The 21220-nt window shown below is 29.8% G+C and overlaps 1 protein-coding gene across 4 annotated transcripts in view; it reads right to left on the bottom strand.

Moving 5' to 3' along the window:
• Positions 1-823: 823 nt before the first annotated feature.
• Positions 824-21220, bottom strand: part of LOC145977348 (uncharacterized) — a 169303-nt gene continuing 148906 nt past the window's right edge. For all 4 annotated transcript variants that reach the window (XM_083109258.1, XM_083109257.1, XM_083109259.1 and 1 more), the window contains 5 exons: positions 7841-7998; positions 7305-7439; positions 6264-6454; positions 3967-4188; positions 824-3112 (listed from right to left, as the gene is read on the bottom strand). In XM_083109258.1, coding sequence (XP_082965384.1) covers positions 3017-3112; positions 3967-4188; positions 6264-6454; positions 7305-7439; positions 7841-7998 — 802 coding nt within the window. In that variant the 3' untranslated portion in view covers positions 824-3016. The remainder of the gene's footprint in view (positions 3113-3966; positions 4189-6263; positions 6455-7304; positions 7440-7840; positions 7999-21220) is intronic.

Raw genomic sequence — 21220 nt, 5'->3', positions numbered from 1 at the left:
ATTTTACAAAATATTACAAGTCAATCGAATTTTTTTAGATAACGCATCATAATTTTCTATTCTATTTATAAAATGATAATTCGAGTAATAATAGAATTTGATGAACGAAAGACTGTAAAAAAATTTTTACAGAATAAACGCATTAAATAATCGTGAATTGATTAAATATATAATCGCTAATTCTCTAGCAATATAACAACAAGCATCTTGTGGCATAAATATATGAATACGAAAGAGTATCCCTGGGAAACATCATTTTACTCGTATACAGCTGATTCACAAAACAAATAAGATCACAATACGGGGGGGCACATCATTATACGGCTACTAGACTGTAACTTTTAATTGGAGGAACAAACGGACTTATTAAACGTAACGTTGAGGGGTTAACAGGGTGGTGAAATCTTTGTGTAACGAGCCTCTTGTTGAAGACGAATAACCGCGGAAAGCGTCGTAATGTCTCGCGATATCTCGCAGTAATTAGGTGCCGCATGAAGGGATGAACGTGCTCGCGAAGAAGCGAACGTGCCGAGAACTATGAAATTCCTTTCCCTTTGGCATGTCGTTAAAAACTAGTTTTAATTAGAAATTGTACGCGTGTTTATTAGTTATATTAAAAATTAAACAGTATTATTTTTCATTTCTATCTTCATTAATAAAATGTTATAATACTGGAACGCTGAAATAAAAAAGACACATTTGTGTATTTCAAATTCCTTAAAGATTACGTAACTTTGGGAAATATTATCATGGATAAGATTGTGGAGTGCCAAGTTGTTACATTATGTAAAATGGATAGAAGAAGAAAGAGATTCTTAGACGCTTTAAAAGACGTAATATATTTTATTTAGACATTAATGATCCATAAAACATTGCTTATATATGGGGCTATAAACAAATAACTCTCGCCGCTACAATCTAGTCGTGATATAATAAATATTATCTTGTTCGTTTGCACAGAGAAAAAAACGCAGAAAGAGAAGCGTGTCAGGCTTCGAAAAAGCTCGACCAATTTTTTCCGGCTGTCGATAATGTCCGTTTTTTCGCAATCGCATTTACATTTATGTGAATTGTACAGGATGTTAAAAAAATGAGATGACTAGATCTCTGATATGCATAAACTACAGGGGTTGTCGATGGCAAGTCACTAATAAAGGAAGAGAATAAATTAATTAATAGTAAAATTATTCTTCTAAATACTATTATTTTATTATTCCTCTAAAACAACATAACAATTTCTACTCGTATGTATATAACTATTTTGATTTTCATAGTCGTTTTTTAACTAAGAATTAAATAAGAACTATAAATAAAATCCGGATTAAAAGTAATATATGATGAAAATTTTTTAATTCTCTCTCTCTCTCTACTAAAGGTTCAAAAATATAGATTCATAAAAATATATAGTTACATTTATAAATTAATACATGTTTATAGAACTCATTTTATAGAACATCAGAAATTAAATCTATTAAAATTTAGATTCGGAATTGATAGATTCGAAATTGATAAAGTAAATTTAAAAGAAAAGAAAAATGAATTGCTTGAGTTTCAAATATAAATTTATACTATATGTTTTCTAAATATTTTTAATAATATAATAAAAATATATAATAATAATAAAAAGTTGTGAAATTAATATAACAACCGCTAAAATAAGATCTCCTTTCGTTTTCTGTGTACTATATTTCCTTTTTAAAATAAGCAAATGTTTAAATTACGTACATAATTGGTAGAAAAAATTTTAAAATAAAATTTTAAAACAAATAATAGCGAAGAAGTGGAATTATTCCTTTAATAATAATTTTAATTTAAATTTATATTACGTAATTTTTTTCAGTTATTAGTTCGCCATCGACACCATTGTTTTCGAAAGATATGTCCTTTCAGGAATAATTAAAGTGATAATCTATTTAATCTACATACACATGTATGTGCGACTGTGCTACGAAAGGAAGTAATGAAACGTTCTTCGTTCTCTTAAGAAACAAATTTGCCAGTAATAAATTATTTATTTACTAGTTATTAATAATGTGATAATTATATCAAAGACATTTATTAGTCTTCATTAAGATCAAGATAATTACTAGTAAATAAATAAATGTATGTTTGCGTGACTAAGATTTATGGCAAGTTAAACCCATTGATTCTGTTTAGCTAATATTTTGTCCACAAATATCTTTATCTTCAACATTTTTGCCATCAAAATGACAAAAAGCACTCGATTTCATATTATTGAGAATAATAATAAACTTATATATTATATATAGAGAATTTTTAAAATATATAAAAAATTATTTCATACACAAGAAAACATTTTTGTAATTTACAATTCCGTTAGATTTAAGATCTTACTTGTTAATAAATTCCAAATGTTAAAAGCTAGACAAATAGAATTAAAAATTCATAAATCTCAAAATTGAAAATTTAAATAATTTAATTTTAAAATGAACAAATGCACTTATAAAGTTTTAGGGGATTTTAAATCATATAAGTCTCAAAATTTAATGAGATTTAAAATTTTAAGAGATTTAAATATATAAAATATTTGAAAAATTTCATATTCTTAAAAAAGTTAATATAATTTTAATCAGTACAACAGTTTAAAAAATTATATTGATTCATTAAATGATGTAAAAAATTTATCTATACAAACCAATTAAATTTTATACTAATCAACATTGTTATATAAATAATCTTGAAGTAATTTAAGCCAATCTGAACTTATATTTTGCTTTTTAATCTATCCTTAGTGAAATTTTGAAACAAAATTACAAATAATGCGAAAAAAGTCCAGAATAAAACTGATATTTTTTTTCTTGAGAAAATGATCGATATTCGATCAGCCGGCATAGACCACGGGATCTAGCGATCCTGAATAATTTATTAGGCAATTAAGCTATATACAAACAGGTGCGTAATCCTTAAAGGAGATCGATATGTCTCGTTGGTTGGCCGGGGAAGACCGTTCCGAATATTCTTTGAATCTTCTCTTTTAATTATTGTTATTTCTCGTTTATTCTTTTGCCGATAATGAACCATTGGTCAAGGCCATTACCGTTCCAGAAGTTGTTCTCGAGCTCGTATCAGAATTCAGTTCCAAAGAAGAGTCCTGTAACAACAGGGAAAATAATTTTAATAATTATCATTATCATGAGAATTATAAGAAAGAGATTAGTAAAAGTCCTAGTATTTCTGAATTAGAGGATTTTATCAAAACCGATATTCTTCTATTATCTAAACTTCAAAAATGTGTTAAAGTTTACATATTGAAAAATTCAAAACTGACAGTCACTATTCATCAGCGATCCTTAGTAAAAATTGACGGTATGATTCATCGCGCGGAAAAAGAAAGTATCGCAACGACATTTCTGTCACCGTCGTTGTCCTGGTTGTCGTTGGCGCCAACAATTTACGACTTGTTAATATGCACCCGAGAAGAACGATTTTCTATTGTGGATGACTGCTTTTAACTGCTGTATGACGAAAACGACGTCTGTCATTAGAGCTGTCATACTGAATCCATTACGATCTTTATGCTCTTTACGATTCTCATGGCAAGACACATGCTCTCAGAGACCATGTAACATCATGTTATTTCCGATTGTGCATCATGCTGAGAGTGTTTCCCCCAATAGGAAAAAAATTGTGTCTGTTTCTCATATATATTTCTCATTGTTTTAATTATAAATATTTCACTCCTTACTTTTATTGTAATACAATAAAATATTTTAAGACAATAAAATAAACAAGTGTTATTTAGAAATAATAGCACGAAATTTTTAAAGCTCATAGTTATAGTTTATAGTTTAATCAAGTTTTAAGTAATTTCCGCGAAAAAAGACAATCATCCTTTTTATTTAATTTTTAGTGCTTATACTTGAAGATATGTCTGCTGATTCTCGTGAAATTGTTACATATAAAATATTATAAATGTCGAATAAAAAAATAAAATTAATAACTTACAATGCTTAAAGTATGCATGATGCATGCCTGCGTGGTATTCTCGACCTGGATCAATTCGTCGCAGTCCTCATGATCCAACCCGTTTACGTCAGATCGAATCTTGATTGGCGACAGAGCCGCTTCGTTGTCCGTTGACTTGCCACTGTCTGGGGACGGTATTAACTCGTGTCCATCAAGTTCCTCCTCCTCCGCGCGTTCTTCGCAATCCGTAGTCTTGATTTCCTGTTATAGATTCCGTAGATCAATACCGTTACACGAGATTATCATAGACGAGAGACGAACTGATGATTAACGAACGTATCTTTGTCTTTCGATCATTCATCCTTGTGAAAGAATGTGTGTGGTCATGACAAAAAATTATAATGTGTGCTGCTAAGGAGTTGTTAATTAATACGTGCCATACTATATAATACTAGGAATTTTATCCTTCAAAAGTTTCCCATGTTTCATTCAAAATTAGTTTGATTAAATTTACTATCTTATTATGTATATTTTAAATAATGATGTTTGTTTGAGAGACATGACTAGCAACAAATATATTTAAATTAGAGATGTCAATTAATGAGATCATTCTGTTATAATTTTTCTTTCTATTTTTTTTCTACATAATGCACATTTTTTATTTTAATATAGCACATTTTTTGATAACATAATATTAATATTGTTGTATATATAAGAAAAATTGCTAGATAAAGTCTTTTGTTCCATTGTTTTATGTATATAAGAATACAATAAATCGTAGAAACGAATAATTTCTGCGATACTTAACATGAAAAGTACAATTTCAGATTTTGTTGTCTGTCGATGGGAAAAACTGTTAAGGGGCGATGGTGACGAGTGGCGGGAAAATGCCATCACCCGAGGGGGCGCGGAAAAATATTACTTCGTCATATGTTTCTCTGTCGATACGTCAACCCCAGAGTTAGCCTCGATGGAATCGACGTGTTTCGCGTCGGTCACTGGGGTTGCTTTTGCCGAGTGCAAGCGCACCTCCCTTACTTCGCTTCTGTACAACTTCGTGGAAATCGTGCACGTCACGCGTTGTCGGGAAGATTGTCTGCGCCGTCGTCCATGGATATATCTCGTGTCTCAGCCGTCGCGAAGCATCGCGATGCCTCTTTGTTGCCTCCTCGGATCTTGTCGTGATGACACACCGATAAATGTGAACGGAAGACTACGTGTCGTTTTGCAGAAAGAAGAGGAAACGAGACAGAGGATGAGGAAGAGAAAGATGATATTGATGTGAAAAATAAGTCAGATGGTAAAATCGTTGTTTCTGTAGCTGAGCTTTAACTCGCATTTGTATTCGTTATTCGTTATGTACGTGCAGACTCGCATTAGTCCAGATAAATTAAATTATGATTAAGAAAATAGCAGGAATAATATCGAGATATTATAAAATTTAAACATTCTCTCTCTCTCTCTCTCTCTCTCTCTCTCGCGAATGTAAATGAAGCATATATACTGAAAGTCTTGAAGTACTATCGGTGTAAACTCTATCGATTATAGTTGAGAGAGATACATAATTCACAAAATATATGCGTTGCATCTCTTTCTTAAGATATATAAGAATGCAAACATTTCGTACATAAAAAAAAAATAAATTTTGGAACATGATTCACTCGCGAAAGTTACATAATCGATAACAATAGCAGTCATCGATATCAATACTAAATCGTAAATAATGTACTCATTAGTTGATAATGAAACACATATTATAATTAATGAAAGTGAGAGAATGTTACTTATTTAAACAAATCGCGTCGAGCTGAATAATGTATCCACGAGAATGCAAATATTTCCGTTAATTCCACGTTTTAATTACTCGAAAAATGCGCGCGCAGCAGTAAAACAATTTCAAATATTCGTTAATTAGTTACTAACCAATAGATTAAATATAATCTGCGGACAAGAAACCTTTTGAGAGTTGATATATTGTAATATATAATCCCGTTGATGTTGTGTATATATATTGCAATATTGCATTAAATCAATACAATTATATTGTCGAAGTTGTCATTAAAATTATCAAATACAATAGTCTATATAATCACGCATAAACAATAGAAATAAAATAAACATACATTTTTAGTCGTATACAAAATTTCTTTTGTTACGGACATCGTTTTAAGGGTGAACTCTCCTACTTGTTCGTTCCACCCTTCGCAATGCCCGAGAGACGGAAACTATTAATTCTTCAGTTCAGGTTGCGCGATTTTGTAAAATATTGCTGCATGACGTCGGCGTAAATAATAAATCATAGATAGGGAGTATAAGAGAGAGATAAGAGAACTAACCTGGAAATCCTGGGGGGAAGGCGACGACTCCTTCGGTTGGTCAAGACTAGGACTCCGCGACGGGCTCGGTGCTCTTGTGCCCAGCTCGTAAATGTTGATCATGTGGGCTGCCTGGGCATGAACCATCAATTCCCAAGCACTTGGAAAAGATAACTTGCAGAGGACGCAGAGCAACGCCGTTGTTGAATCTCCTGTTTGTGTGTAAGTGAAACGTTAATAAATAAGTTAGAAAAATACGGTTGATATTTCTCGCACAGTGAACTAGAACGAGATCAAAATGAGACAAAATTCAAAAAGTGAGTTCCATGTCATGCACAACGAATAAATTTTAAATTACTTGGTAGATTTTTAGACAGATTCTGGAATGAGTTATATAAAATTAGTATCCCTGCGTCAATTTAAGCTATTGTTGTTTGAAAGATTGCGGCAAATTTCTCGAAATTCACTTTCGAGAATCACATTCATGATTCATTTTTAACTAAATTTGTCCCATTTTTAGTCCATTTTTAGTTCTTTATGCAATAACGTGATTCGAGCCGCCATAAGGAAAGGTAAGTTTGCACAATGTAACACAATTACTTTAATATAATTTAATATAATTAAAGTATTTGAAATTGTTTGCAATAATGATAATAATATAAATAAAACATAACATTTAAGTCACGTATTGAACATCACGTATGATGAATACACTAAACAATACGCGATATAAAAGATTATAAGGTAAATTTAATTGAATATGAAAAAAGAAATTTAATTGATTACATCGGTTAAATCGAGATTTAATAGATAAATAATCTATATGATCTACTTCTATCTTGATTCAAATGAAATATGAGTTTTCAATCGTACTAGTTCAGCAATCTTTCACAAAAATCTTTATAAAAAAGTTGCCGAATTGTTAATTATGATAGACGAAAATATAAGTGGCCGATTAAAATCGACGATAGATAATTATACTAATTCTGGATCTTCCGGTGGGATTCGGAGCGCGTTTACGTACCGGAAGGAGGCGCCTCGAAGTTTATTTCGAGTACATACTTGGGGCGGCTCCGTTGAAGGTGTGACATTTACATGTGAACCGCAGCTTGCAGTAGTTCCGCTTGTGCTCCAACAGCTCCCCGAGTTCCGTGAACATCTCCCTGCAGTTGCCGCAGATCAGTATATCTGGATTGCCTACGACATACCTTCAATTAAACTCAACCTTCATTGCTCGACGAGGCTTTGGGATTCCGCGTTACGAGAAGATAAATTATAAACTACTCAAACAATCGTTATTATATCTCCTTTAATTACATACATTAATTGCATTCACCAACAAAGCAAGAAACAAATAAAAAAATTGCATTATATTGTTAATTTTATATTTAATCTTTTATCAGATCAAAGAAAGCTATTAAATTGTTCCGTGAGAAAATTACAGATTCTTCTCATTGTCAAAACTAATAATCATAATGCGCGATTATTTAAACACGATACGTTCGACTTTAAAACACTTAATACGGAAGTGAAAAACTTTATTGGCACTGTACGTCGTAGACAATAAAGCCGCTTATTGCTTTGAATGCTGCACTTACTATACACTTTCAATTGATTCAAGTCGGGTATTGTGCCAGTGTTTGCCGTCAATTGTTGTTTCTGTAGCTTCGGATGCTGTGCTCGTGTCGGTGGCATCAAACGTGGCCGTTTCAACGGTGGTGCCAAACGCGGCGGAAACGCGGTAGACGCATAATAACTGCAAATAGAAGAATGTTTTGAAAAGTATACTATTATATATATACTATTATATATAATATATATAATCAGATTAGTATGTACACAAAATACACACCCACATACATATATATACACATTCATTGTGTAGTATCAGGATTTTATAATTTTTTGTTGCTATTCAAGGAGTTTAATATTTTTCTATTATGAAATGTGTATGCTTTAAATATTAAATTTATTTATTTATTTCTTTTTATTCTTTTATTTAACATTTTACACTTAAATAAATATCTGTAATTCTATATCAATAACTTAAGAAAATATATAACTATAAAATATTAAATTATTTTATAAATGAAAGCGTTTCTTGAATATATTTGAAATAAATGTATATTAAACAAGCGTTTTACAAATCACAAAATTTTGTGACAAGAATTTTTTTCAAAGACTTTTCTTTCACAGTATAAAACACACCGCAATAGTATTGTATGCAATTTTATTATTTTAATTTAAAAAAACATTTTTTGTAACATGTTTGTTCGTGTTTCATTTAATAAAAAAAGATATTTTTCAATATAATACTTAATAAGTAAAATATATTTTTTTGAAGATTTATATAATTTAATTTTGTCAAAAAATTTGTATTAATAAAATTTCAATTTATCAGTATCATTATTCATACTTTATATTATTAAAATTGCGATAAAGGAAAAACGTGAAAATAAAAATTTGATGATATTTTATTGATTGTTGTGTATATTATACAGTGTTGCGCTTAGATAATTTAAAATAATCTAGATACAGATTAGATAAATCATATACTCATGTATCTCAGATAAAATAAAGATAATTCGGTTTGAGTGTATCTAGATAAAAGATGTATTAGTTAAATATTTTATCTAGATACTTTTAAGATAATATTTAAGACAATTTAGGATATATAAAAATAATACACTTGAGACAAAAAATTACAGAAAATAAGCATGTATTCATTTGACAATAATAACGAGTATAGGCCGTGTCCACAATGTCAATGTCAATCGACCAATGTGATTATGACTACGTTCCACTTAACAATCGCAACGCTCACAAAATCATCTTATCCTTGTTGTTCGCTAAAAGTTAAACAAAGACACATTATGTTTACGAGTGCCGCTCATTAAGTGGAACGCTTTTAAATCCGTATTACACTATAGGTCGCGGGCTCGATTATGATTGAAATGTTGAAATTGACCGATTAGAGTAGCCGGCCGGTAAATTGCTATGGTTTGTAAAAATTGTACTCAGTGCACACTGATTACATTATCTTATGTGTTTTAATAAAAGATATCACTTTTCTTATATCTGAGATACAGATAAAGATACCACAAACTTGAATTATATAGATAAAAGATAAAATAAACAATAATTGCATCTAGATGAAAATCTAGATAATTTTATCCAGATAACGGAAAACACTGATATTATAATATTAATTCTTTCAAATAATGAAAGTTAAGGATAAACCATAACTATAGATAGAAATATAAAAATATTAGAGTATAATCAAAAGTATAATATTTAAATATTATCTTAATAACAAATTATACAATCATTTGTTTGTCATCTGTTATTTTCAATATTTCAATTAGCACCATTTATCATTGTCGTTGTCAAGTTTTGCAAGAAAATCGTCAGAATCGAAAATGTTGGCTTTAAGAAAGCCAAAGCGATTGTTCCTTTAAAACTTCGAAAGTGAAGGCGTACGGTAAAATAAATTAGGTTTGAATAATTCAAGATGTATCTAGAGAAAGAGAGAAAGAGTAATGCGGTTCAAACAAATTAAAATCAAATTAGCTCTTAAGATTTCTCGTTTGAAGGTATCACTTTGTCAAGCTAATAAATGTCTATTGTATATTTGGATAAAAATATCGAGAAAAATTAATATCTTATCATAATCAAAATGTATTATATTATTTAATATCCATTGAAAATTGTTTATAGAAAATTTTGATAAGGACCGATTTTTTTTCGAAGAATAAGATAATAATTATTTCATTATTACAATATTAATTCATAATCCATTATTATTAATTACTGAACATATTAACGAATGCATATTATACATCTAACATCTAAAATATGAATACGATGGATCATAATACGCAATTAAATTTTGCTCGAGCGGATTTCATTTTATGACCTCACAACGTGAAACGCACGCGTGTGATTTTACGCGATGTCAGAACTGCCGCTTGCCATAAATACCGGCAATTTGCAAGCTTGCAAATTGCCTCTGCTCCTTTTTATTACGAAGCGAACGGCATTTCTGCGCAATTTTGATTGGATTCACAACGCTCGGAATATTTTGCGTTTTGAAATTTCAAAAACCCGCTATGCTGTAAAGTTCCTTTTTGGTGAGCAAATTATATTTGTATAAAACAGGAACTTTTTAGGGCAGTTTAAATTCTTTATAGCTGCGAATTAAAAAAAACTCATCATATCTTTTTGTTTTTAGATTATATATTCTTTTTTTATTTGTCTATATATCCATCGCGTTTACTTTCTTCGTTTAGTTTACTTTCTCTTCGTTCTTTTTAGATCGATCATTTCTTTGCTGTATATATTTAATCTTTAAATATTAAATATATGTTGTGTCAATATAAAATACATCGCTCACTCAATCTGACATATACAATTCATACAATACTTGCCAGATATATCTTATACTTTCAAAAATATATAATACTTATATTAAGAAATGATCCATATATAAAGATGATTTAATTTTAATATTAAAATATTGAGACCGTTTGATATATATGAGTAAAAAATTTACAAACTTTGAAGACCATAAATAAATATAAATATAAATATAAATATAAATACAAATATAAATAAAATATATATTTTAAATTTTAATTTTGTTCATTTATAATGCATTTGTTATGCAAGAGATGCAATAGCGTTTCAGTATTAAATACGCAATACAAGTACGAATAAAAGTTGAAAGTTGTCTATGTGTTTACACGGTTTATTCACTAAAATCAAATTTATACCATATATGCATAGCAATTCAGTCATGTCGCAACAATGCGCAGAAAAGTAATCAATATCTAGTCCTCCATTATTGTATCGGCTACGCAGCATCACAACGCCTCGCACACAAACAACAGTAAAGTCTGAATCCTGACAATAAAAGTATCATGTTACTGACACATGCCAATGTTCATGTCGTTGTTGTCGAATACTGCCGATTTGTATTTACTGGAAAATTTTAACATTTGATTTTCTGGTGGAAATATTGAAAAATTACAAAAATGATATCTTACAAATTAAATCCTAAAAGTAAAAATCTTTACGATACACTAATCTGATACACTGTTAGTAATGTCAATAATTTATATTATTTCGAGATATATTTTTCTATGCATATATATTGTTATATGTTATATTATGCATTTTTTATTCTAAATTTTACGTTTCTATATCAGATTCATATATCTTTTAGATTTTAATGGGTACTTTGTTGGATTATACTTTGTTATTTATATTTTATAAAATTTATTCGCTTTTTTTTTAAGAAAAATAAATAATTGACAAATATTATAGTTTGTTTTTACTTGTATCAGAAAAAAACGAGAGTGTTACTTAAGGATTAGACTGACGAATGTGCGTGAATTCGTGCTTCTTTGGCGTTGTTAAAAGTTATTTTAAGACGAGTTTCGTTCTATTTCACTTTCGAAGTCGCGAATAGCCGACGGTCGCGACAAACGAAAAGGGATGATCGGAAAGAAGCAGAAAAAGACCGAAAGAGCATCATCTTCGACGTTGTTCGATCCAACGTTCTTCGCTAGTGTTTCAACAGTTCTAACTCTCCTCCTGAAGTACCATCCAATTATCAACCAAGTCGGCTTTTTCACTCGATTCTTATAATTTTTTTTTTGATCTTCTTTAAATTATATTTTCAAATATTAATAACAATATTTGTGAACATATTTTTTCAGAAAAAGAGCGAAGGAGAGAGAGAGAGAGAGAGAGAGAGAGAGAGAGAGAGAGGGGGGGGGGGGGAGAGAGAGAATCAATTATTACATACAACAAATATAATTTGCACGAAATTAATGAATTTATAATAAGAAAAGTGACTTTTTTTGCTCACACACACACACACACACACACACACACACACACACACAAGAATCTCTTTTAGAATCGCTTACATATAAATAAATTGAATATTTAATTTCACTTTTTTTATAGTTTGAGAATAGATTTTAAAGTCTTGAATAATTTTCTTGCAACCTTTAAATCAGATAAATATCTAATGAATAATATTATTGACAAGCGAATCTGGGTCATTCGCGTATTAAAGTCTAGTTGCATTAATATTACAGTCGGATATCTGTCCGTTTTCTATAAATAGGGCTTCTAATTGTCATAATAGACGTGAATAGGTTAAATACGTTATAGATCTAACTTATATAATTTCTGTTATATATCTTTTAATAAAATGAAAAAATTTAATTTTATCTAACTGAATTATAATATCTCATGAATTTAAATATACAAAAATTTCTAAAAAAGAGATATCCAAAAAAGGTACATATATACACAAACGTTCAATCTCTTTATACAGGGTAGCTCGAGTTTAAACTTCAGGAGTGTGTGAAGAATCAATAAACTAAGAAAAAAGTCTTTTAGAAGTTTGCTCGTTTTTATTTTCTTTTGAAAAAATTGAAAAAAAAGTTTTTATTTTTTCCAGTTATTTATTACTCTATTTTTTACTTATTTATATTTATTTATTCATGTTGTCATTTCCTTGAGATCGTTCAAAATATATAAATGTATAAAAATAAATAAATAAATAAAAAAATAAATAAATATTAAAAATAAATTAATTAAATAAACAGAATGCAATAATCTCGTGTTGTTGCATATTTATTTACAAATCTCTAATTTTACTTAAAAAATATTTTAACTCACTTTCTTTTCTTAATCTTATGCTCTACTATTTTTATCTCATGGTATTTTTCGATAAATCTAATTTTAGTGTTTTAGTTTTACATTTTGGTAAAAACTTCTTTATTTTTTGGGGAGGATTTTCTCCAAAACAAAATAAATTTCTAAAGGGTTTTTTTTTAGTTTATCGATATCCCACATGCTCGCAAAGCTTCGACATTTAAATTCGGGACACCCTATATAACATTTTATATTTTAGATTCTTCGCACTGTTTAATCGAGCGCGCTCAATCTCGAGCGGGACGATGTGGCCGTCGAAAAACGCCGATGCCAGTCGTCCACGTCGTCGCGTCTCTACTTTATACGCGGCTCTCGGATATGCATGTATTCAGATTAGACAACGCGGAGGGAGAATTTGTCGGATAAATTCAGCCGGGGGTAGCGGCCGGGAGCTGGCTCGCTCCCTCTAACACACTGGATTTCATTAAAATTCATTCGGCGCGGCAAGCTGTCACACGCGCCACGCGGATGTACAGACGAACGAGTAAGCTAATAGGCTTACCGTGTTACTACAAAAGGCTCCGACTCCCTTCTCTCGTACGAGCGGATTGTACTGTGACCATACAAATTAAATATAAATAATGTATATGCGATGTGTGTAAAATGAATTAGATGACGCATGTCTGTTTGTTTGTCATAAACACTTACATATGCATTACGTATAGTGAAAATGCAAACGTGATCGTTAAAATGAATATACTACTATTAAAATCTGATAAATTACAGGTGGAAAACAACAATGATAAGAGAATCGTCCCACTGACCCAACTGACAAATCTGATAACTCGACATCCTAAAAATCGATAATGATAACGATTCGCAATACATGTGTTCCGTGACATATGAAATTCCGATCATGTCGCGAGAAGTATTATTATCAAGTCGCTTTTCACTTCTTATTTTGAATCGTTTTAAAGTCAATAAATGCATTTTTCATCAGAAAGCAACAAAATATCATCACAATGTATACTCAGCGAGCAAAACCAGTCGGCTATATTTTACTATCGCAAGTATCACGATTTGCGCTCATCCCCCCGAAGCCATAAATAATATTTCTGTCGGTGGCCAGGTCGGCGTTTTCCCGCAATTATTACGTCTCTCATAACCGACGTCATAATTCTATACCGTAACGAGCCCATTCGTAACCCTCCAATCTCTTTTCCCCGCCATCCACTTTTCCACTTCATTCTGACATTTTTTTACGCGCGTGTGACCTTTTAGGAGTGACAGCAACTAATGGCAGTGTTGCAACAAATGCGTAGCAAAGCAATAAATAAATATAACAGCGAAATGATAAGAGCGCGTTGACAGACATGTTGCGTATTTTTTTATTCTTGTTTATGTGATTATATTACACAAATATGTTATACTTTTAAATATAATATTCTGGCTAAATTGCCGATAGGTATCGAGATAAGTGTATTCAACGATAAGTGATTTTATGAAATAAAATAATTGAAATAGCGTTTCATAGCAATCTATTTTAATGTGCGTTTGTCGCTAAATTTCATTTAAAAGAATGAAGGTTCCAATCTAAATTTAAACTCAGTTGGGAATCCAAAAAACATACGAGGAATTCCAGAATTGTGGAACATGGTGACGTTCGAAGGCGAGCCTAAGGACGAAGGTTGGCCAATAAATCGGTGGATTTTCATCAAGAACTAACCCTCGGACGGACGTCGGCCAACGAGCGCTGTGATTGGCAGCTCTGACAATTATTTGTTTTCCACAAATCACACAGTGGCGGCGACGTCGTTCTTCTACCTTTTCTTCTTCGCCCTCGTCTTTGCTTTTTACTTCAAATTTTCTCGTGATTTTCATCTTATAGATTCTCAATTTGTCATTCTGCTTTGTTTTTCCTTTTATAAACAATTTCTTTTTTCATTAAAAATACACAAAGTTTATATTGGTAATTATAATGTAATTATTTCAATTCAATTTAATTAATTAGCATATTTACACATTTCACTTTAATTAAATTATATTCTAAACGTTATCGTAATATTTGAGCAATCTTGCTTGTCTCCATTTCGAGATGGAATATTTTAAGTTTGAATAGGGAATACGCGCTATTTATATACACTTAACATCCACACACAAATGTAGAGAACAAATCAAATATTAAATGTGTTCTTAAAAATAAATGTATCAATAAATTAACTATTTAATTTAAAAATTTCTTTTTCTCCATGATTTAAAAATTTTATACTTTGAAAATTGAAGTTATATAGTTACTAAAATAACGACTTTACTTTTTAATATAATTGAACGACATAATAATTTCAATTTTTTTTAATTTTCATTTCTTGTTTTCTCTTCTTTTCTTCTTGGTCTAAATAATATGTATGTATCTACAATTCATTTTGTACAGTAATGGAAAAAAACTGATATGTTACAAAAATAGTGAAAAAATTCATTCATAGTGTTTGTTTAGATTATTTCGTCGACGATATTATAGACAAACATAGATAAACGCAAAATATCATTTCTATGTATATATGTGTGAATTATAAATAAAACATTTTTATAAAATTTTATAAAACTATTTTTTAAACAAAATTAGAAAGATATCTATTTGTTACTTATTCCATTTTTCGAAACAAAATTTATAAAATCCAAAAAAGTCACCACATATATATATATATATATTCACGTGAAAAATAAAAAAATATTAATATAAATTAGAATTAATACAGATAATTTAAGAAAAATGTATGTAATTTCGATACGTTTCTGCACGCACAGAAATCGTGTTATTATAATCGATTTTGCATTACATTCTCCTCTTTCACCGCCCACCACATTTCGTCGTGCGAATATTAATGCCGCAATTAATTTCGCTTAAATCGCGATGGAATATTTCGGATTTTTCATGAAAGCCAAATTATGCGTACTGACCAACAATAGCGTACTGGTATTGAATCCCCTTTCTCCTCTTTTTGGGTAGACGCCATTAATTCAGCACGATGTTTCGATTAAATTGCAGTCTAAGCGCGAAGATGTGAAAAGCATTTTGTGCGTTTGACGCGCCGCCAATTACGCGAGACGTCAAAATAATGAAGGCGGATCGCGTTTTCCACGATTGCCAGCTGCCAATTATAGCTTTTCGCGGTCGTGTTTGTCACCCTTTTCCGCGGTGATATTAATAAATCATTATTGCTGAAATTGTTGTTACATTATCGCACGATAAGCGAGGCCAACGCGGATTTTGACGTTGAAATTTTCACTAAATTACCAATTGTACGCGTGATGCGTACGATTCAATTACATAATAGAATTATCGAATGTCAAATTTACAAGAATATTTATTAAATTAATTAAATTAATGTATTTGTAAGAAAAATATTAATATATTTACGATATAAGTTTCTTTTTGTTTTATATCAAAGATAAGTTAATATATCCCTGTAGAATAAAATTTATCATCACATTAATATTAATATTAAACGCATACGATTACACTAATACACATTTATATTTAGTATTTGTATGAAAGATATATAAAATGTTTAATTGTGTGGGTGCTTTATTTAATGAATAGAAATTGAAACTAAAAAATATTGAATATTTATATAACACAGTGGTTTTCTAAACTTTTATCGCCTATGGGATGTTTCCAAACATAACGAACGGTGTATTTGTGCGATTGATCGTCTGGGCGAACAAAGGGATGAGAGAAAAGTTCAGGAAGCGTGATGCAGCCATTTCCTTTCACGAGGGAAAACTTTCAGCGTTTAAATTCAGCTGTTTCTAAAGAAACGATTAAAGACATTGATCGTAAATTATCTTGGAGATCATTAACACTCGAAGATATTTCGTATAGATTGTAAAATTTAGAATAATTAAAAATTAATAACGATAAAATTATTGCAAATTATACAAGAATATTACAAAATATTTATAGAAAGTGAAATTTCTTAAGGGATTTGAGTTATAACATTTTACCAAAATATGTAGCAAATGAAAAACATTATTATATGACTGTATTAATTTAAAAATCATTTCTTTTTGAATATTAATTATTCTTGTTATCAACGGATGTAACATATACGTTATCAAAGATACATTTGTAAACATGTATCTCTAATAATATTTGCACGGTAAAGCTATTTTAAAAAATACGATACTAATTGCAAAACTTCATTTTTATGATTAGTTTAATAATATATCGGAAATTACGCTGTACGGCGCAGATAAAGATCAAAGTGCATTGCCTATGACTTTTATTGCACATATAGCTGTAGATACATATTTGCATAAATCGGCACAGCTTGGAAAAACAAATTAAATATAGCAGCGCATCGCCGGTTTTTAGCTTTCGCAGAATCGAATATCGGATGCGTTTTGCATTTTTCAAAGAGATGATGCCATGTAACATCACTGGTGTAACCTGATTGGTCGCAGCGTCGATTTCAAAGTTTTGATAATTGACTCGCTCGCAAAAGCTCAACTGACCAACCCGGTATTTAGTCGGATTCGATGTTTTTTTAAAAATATTTTTCGATATCGACGGCACCGAATGTAATAACATTAAACAAATGTAAAATATTAAGAAAAATAATACAATTCAACAATATAGTAAAAAAAGATAATGCAAAAATAAAATGAGTTATTCATTTCTCTTATATCTCTATCAGAATCATTTTATTTTTTCGAAAAATAATTATTTATACTATTTTTAATTCTTGACGTGACGTCTAGTGAAGTTTATCTTTAATTTTCGTATATATTCATTCGCGCATGCTTAGTCCTATTCATTGTAAAACCTTATAAAAGCCATTACATAATAAGCGAATCTCTGATTGTTTTGTGATAATTCATTTTCGAATTGCATATGATGAAATTTATGTGGCAATAACGCTTAATTTGACGCAGATAGGACGTTCGAATTAAGGGGTGCACGATCCATGCACTTAATGTAGGTATATCAATGGGGATCAAGCGTTTAGGCCGACGCCACGGTCCCGACATCGTGGGTCAAGGGACGTATCGATGGCGTGCGATTAAGCCCTCCAAGTCGCGACGGTGTCTTGAGAGACATTCGTCCTTAATTAATGTCCCTCATCCGATGTACAGCATCAAGCGTTCTGATCAAATGCCTAATTAGATATGACGTGACATGGTTTGTTGAGATAAATAATAACTGGGACAAATAAACACTGAAAAAATGAGGATGGTGAAGTATTGAATTACATTACAAGAAAAATAAAATGGCTATTATTTTTTACGAAACATTAAAATATAATATTTGATAATAGCATCAAGTTTACTATGGCTTCGTTTATGCATTGTGCATTATTGTTCATCATTTATATTCATATAACAATAATACGCGCATACGCCATACATTATCAAATTATAAATGAGCTCGATGTCTGGAACTATTACGTATTTAAAGGTATTTTGATTAAATTTATAATCTCTCGAAAAACTATACATTTTTTATTCATGAGAGTTGAATGCATACAGCTTTCCACTTATTTCAGAGAAGGAAAAATAATATTTAATTAACAACAAATTTTACAGAAATAGCACACTAATCATTTTGCGATATACAATATAGAGGAATTCCCTTTCCTAAAAAAAAACTTTAAAAACTAAATTCCCAATATTTTAAGGGTTTGAAATTTTTTAATTAAATTTTTTATAATTTTCATTGCAATTGAAAACTGTTTAATATTTATAATGCATGACATAAATGTGAATTGTTAGACGTAAGCATACTTTGTGAGAGCATACAATAACCATTTGGTAATTTTCATTTGAGTTATAAAAGTTTTTACAACGTAAAATTAAATAACTCATATAATAACATTGTATATACACACACACATATCTGTACAATATAAAAGAATATTATCATATAAGAAATTTTATGTACACTTTTTACACATAACATGATAACAATCAAAAAAAAGATTATCGAAAATCCAGCAATAAAGGAATTGTGTGCATTTGTCACTTATAATCCCCTCAATAAGACTGTTGTTAAACACAAATAATTGCGTCTGCATCTTACCACCGAAATCTATCACGGGATGCATTTGTACGTGCAATTATTGTTCAGTGCAAAACCGCGTATAACGGCTTTCTTGTACAGCTCGCGCAGTCGCGCATCTACCGGGTGACAACTAATTCCCCGCGAACCCGGTTAAGCCTTTCTCGCTAGTTCCTCCGCGTAATTAGAAGGGACAAACTCTGAGGTACGCTAGTCTTCCGCTAATTTGCATTGGTTTAACAGCCAGTTTCAGACTGCTTGGCATCGCGTTACGTGGCCATCCTCTAATTTGGGAGGGCGACAAGGAAGGGAGCCGGAACACATTAACACATCTCTTTTTTTTACATGGATATTTCACGAAAGTTATTTTTTTACTTCTCACTATCCATTATATTTTTCACACTTGTATCATTTTTATACATGTATAATATATATATATAATTTTATTATACAAAAAGAATTATAAAAAATTATAAAAAAAATAATTATATAAAACATAATAAAGTATCTACTAATAAAGTAAGTTATCACATTTTTTTATCCAAATAAAATAATTGTAAAATATAATCCGCTTAAGATTTAAATATTTTTATATTCATTGAAGATAACAGTATATTTTATTAATACGATATAATCAAGAAACAATTTCAAAATATAAAACATAAATTTTAATGAACTTAGAAGGATAATTGTAAAGGCCATAGAGATAGATTTTCCAAAATGTTCATTTCAGTCATATTGAATATATTGTGTGTATGTGAATATCATTGTATATGTGATTAACGTATGTGCACTAATATTATAACGGCGTACCGTCTATTGTTGTTTGTTAATAAAGCCAATTACATAGCTCCTATTATGATTACATACGATTAATAATGTCAGCTAGTACTTGCTAATAGTGCCAATATCTCGATTCAAACTACTTTATTCAATGATTGTTATCATGACGCTGCTTGATATATTTCATATTATATGATTCAGATATTGTCATTTGAGAAATATCAAGTGGATTAAAAATTACTGAAAAATATATTATTATTCGTATGAGTATATATATTATTATTGGAAACGCGATTATTCTATATCTCCTAATTTCTACATTAACAGATCGGAATAAGAAATGTTTATTGTATAAATTAGACAAAATTTCCGTCATTATGCGATGATAAAGATAATTAAAAAGCCAATTAAAATTGTACACATGTATATACTGTTAATAGTGTCAATAATTAAAAAGATTTAATTTTAGAACTTCACCATCTCCGGCTTTAGAATTGATTTCCTCTTCTTGCTAATTGAATGTTCTCTCTACCACATAAACTTCATATTCCGCTTTTGCAAATTTTATGTAATAACGAACTGTTATTGATAAAATTAAAAATAAAATTATTAATTAACGGGAATTATACGATAAAACGAATATGCCTACATTCTCTCTCAAAATAGTTATATTTCTTAAAAATCGTCTCAATTTAAAAAAAAAAAGTATATTTGGATAACATCTCGCCCTAAGATAAGAAATGTAAAATGATCAAAATATTATTTAGATTAGAATTAAAATAAGTTGAAGATAAGATAATTAACACATGCAATCTTAAATAAAGATAAAGTGAATAAAATTTTAATTACATTTGACAATACGTAAAATGCGATTTTAATGCAAATATAAAAAGAGAATTACGTACAGTATGGTATAATCGAAATAATTATTTAATTCAATCATGTAATTTAATTTTTGATGTTGATGAAGAGAAAATATAATTTAAGGATCTAATCAGTAAAATAGCTTATTTAGAAAAGCAGCAGTTCGCCCATGAATGTTACGTGGTTGCTCGGTGATTTCAATTTAGATCTTCAGTCTAATTTATTCTATGCCATACACTTAAGAAGTTTCTTATACATCATACATTTCATTTCATTTTCCACAAAATATCAGGGCTTATCTTTGTATGCGTGATGTTTGATATTTGATATTTTATATTGATGAAACCAACAAGATTTTATGTAAAATATTTTTATCTACATATATAATAGCCACTTTGTGCTTGACACGATCTTATCCTCTTATCAATATATTATATCTTTTTAAAATATTAATAAAATTTTCTTATATTACTCGTTGTTATTTGTTTTAATCGAAGTTTTACATTTATTAGTATCCTATTAATATATCTGCACCTCTGTTACTTTTTACTAGCCTTTTTCTTCCTCTTAGGCATTTTCCGATCTAAATAAATGATTTTAT

This window comes from Camponotus vicinus, unplaced genomic scaffold (assembly GCF_025532165.1).
Source record: "Camponotus vicinus isolate PSW18456_S1 unplaced genomic scaffold, iyCamVici1.0 SCAF_9, whole genome shotgun sequence".
NCBI lineage: Eukaryota > Metazoa > Arthropoda > Insecta > Hymenoptera > Formicidae > Camponotus > Camponotus vicinus.
The sequence above is the reverse complement of the archived record's forward strand: the minus strand, read 5'-3'. Positions and strand labels throughout refer to the sequence as shown.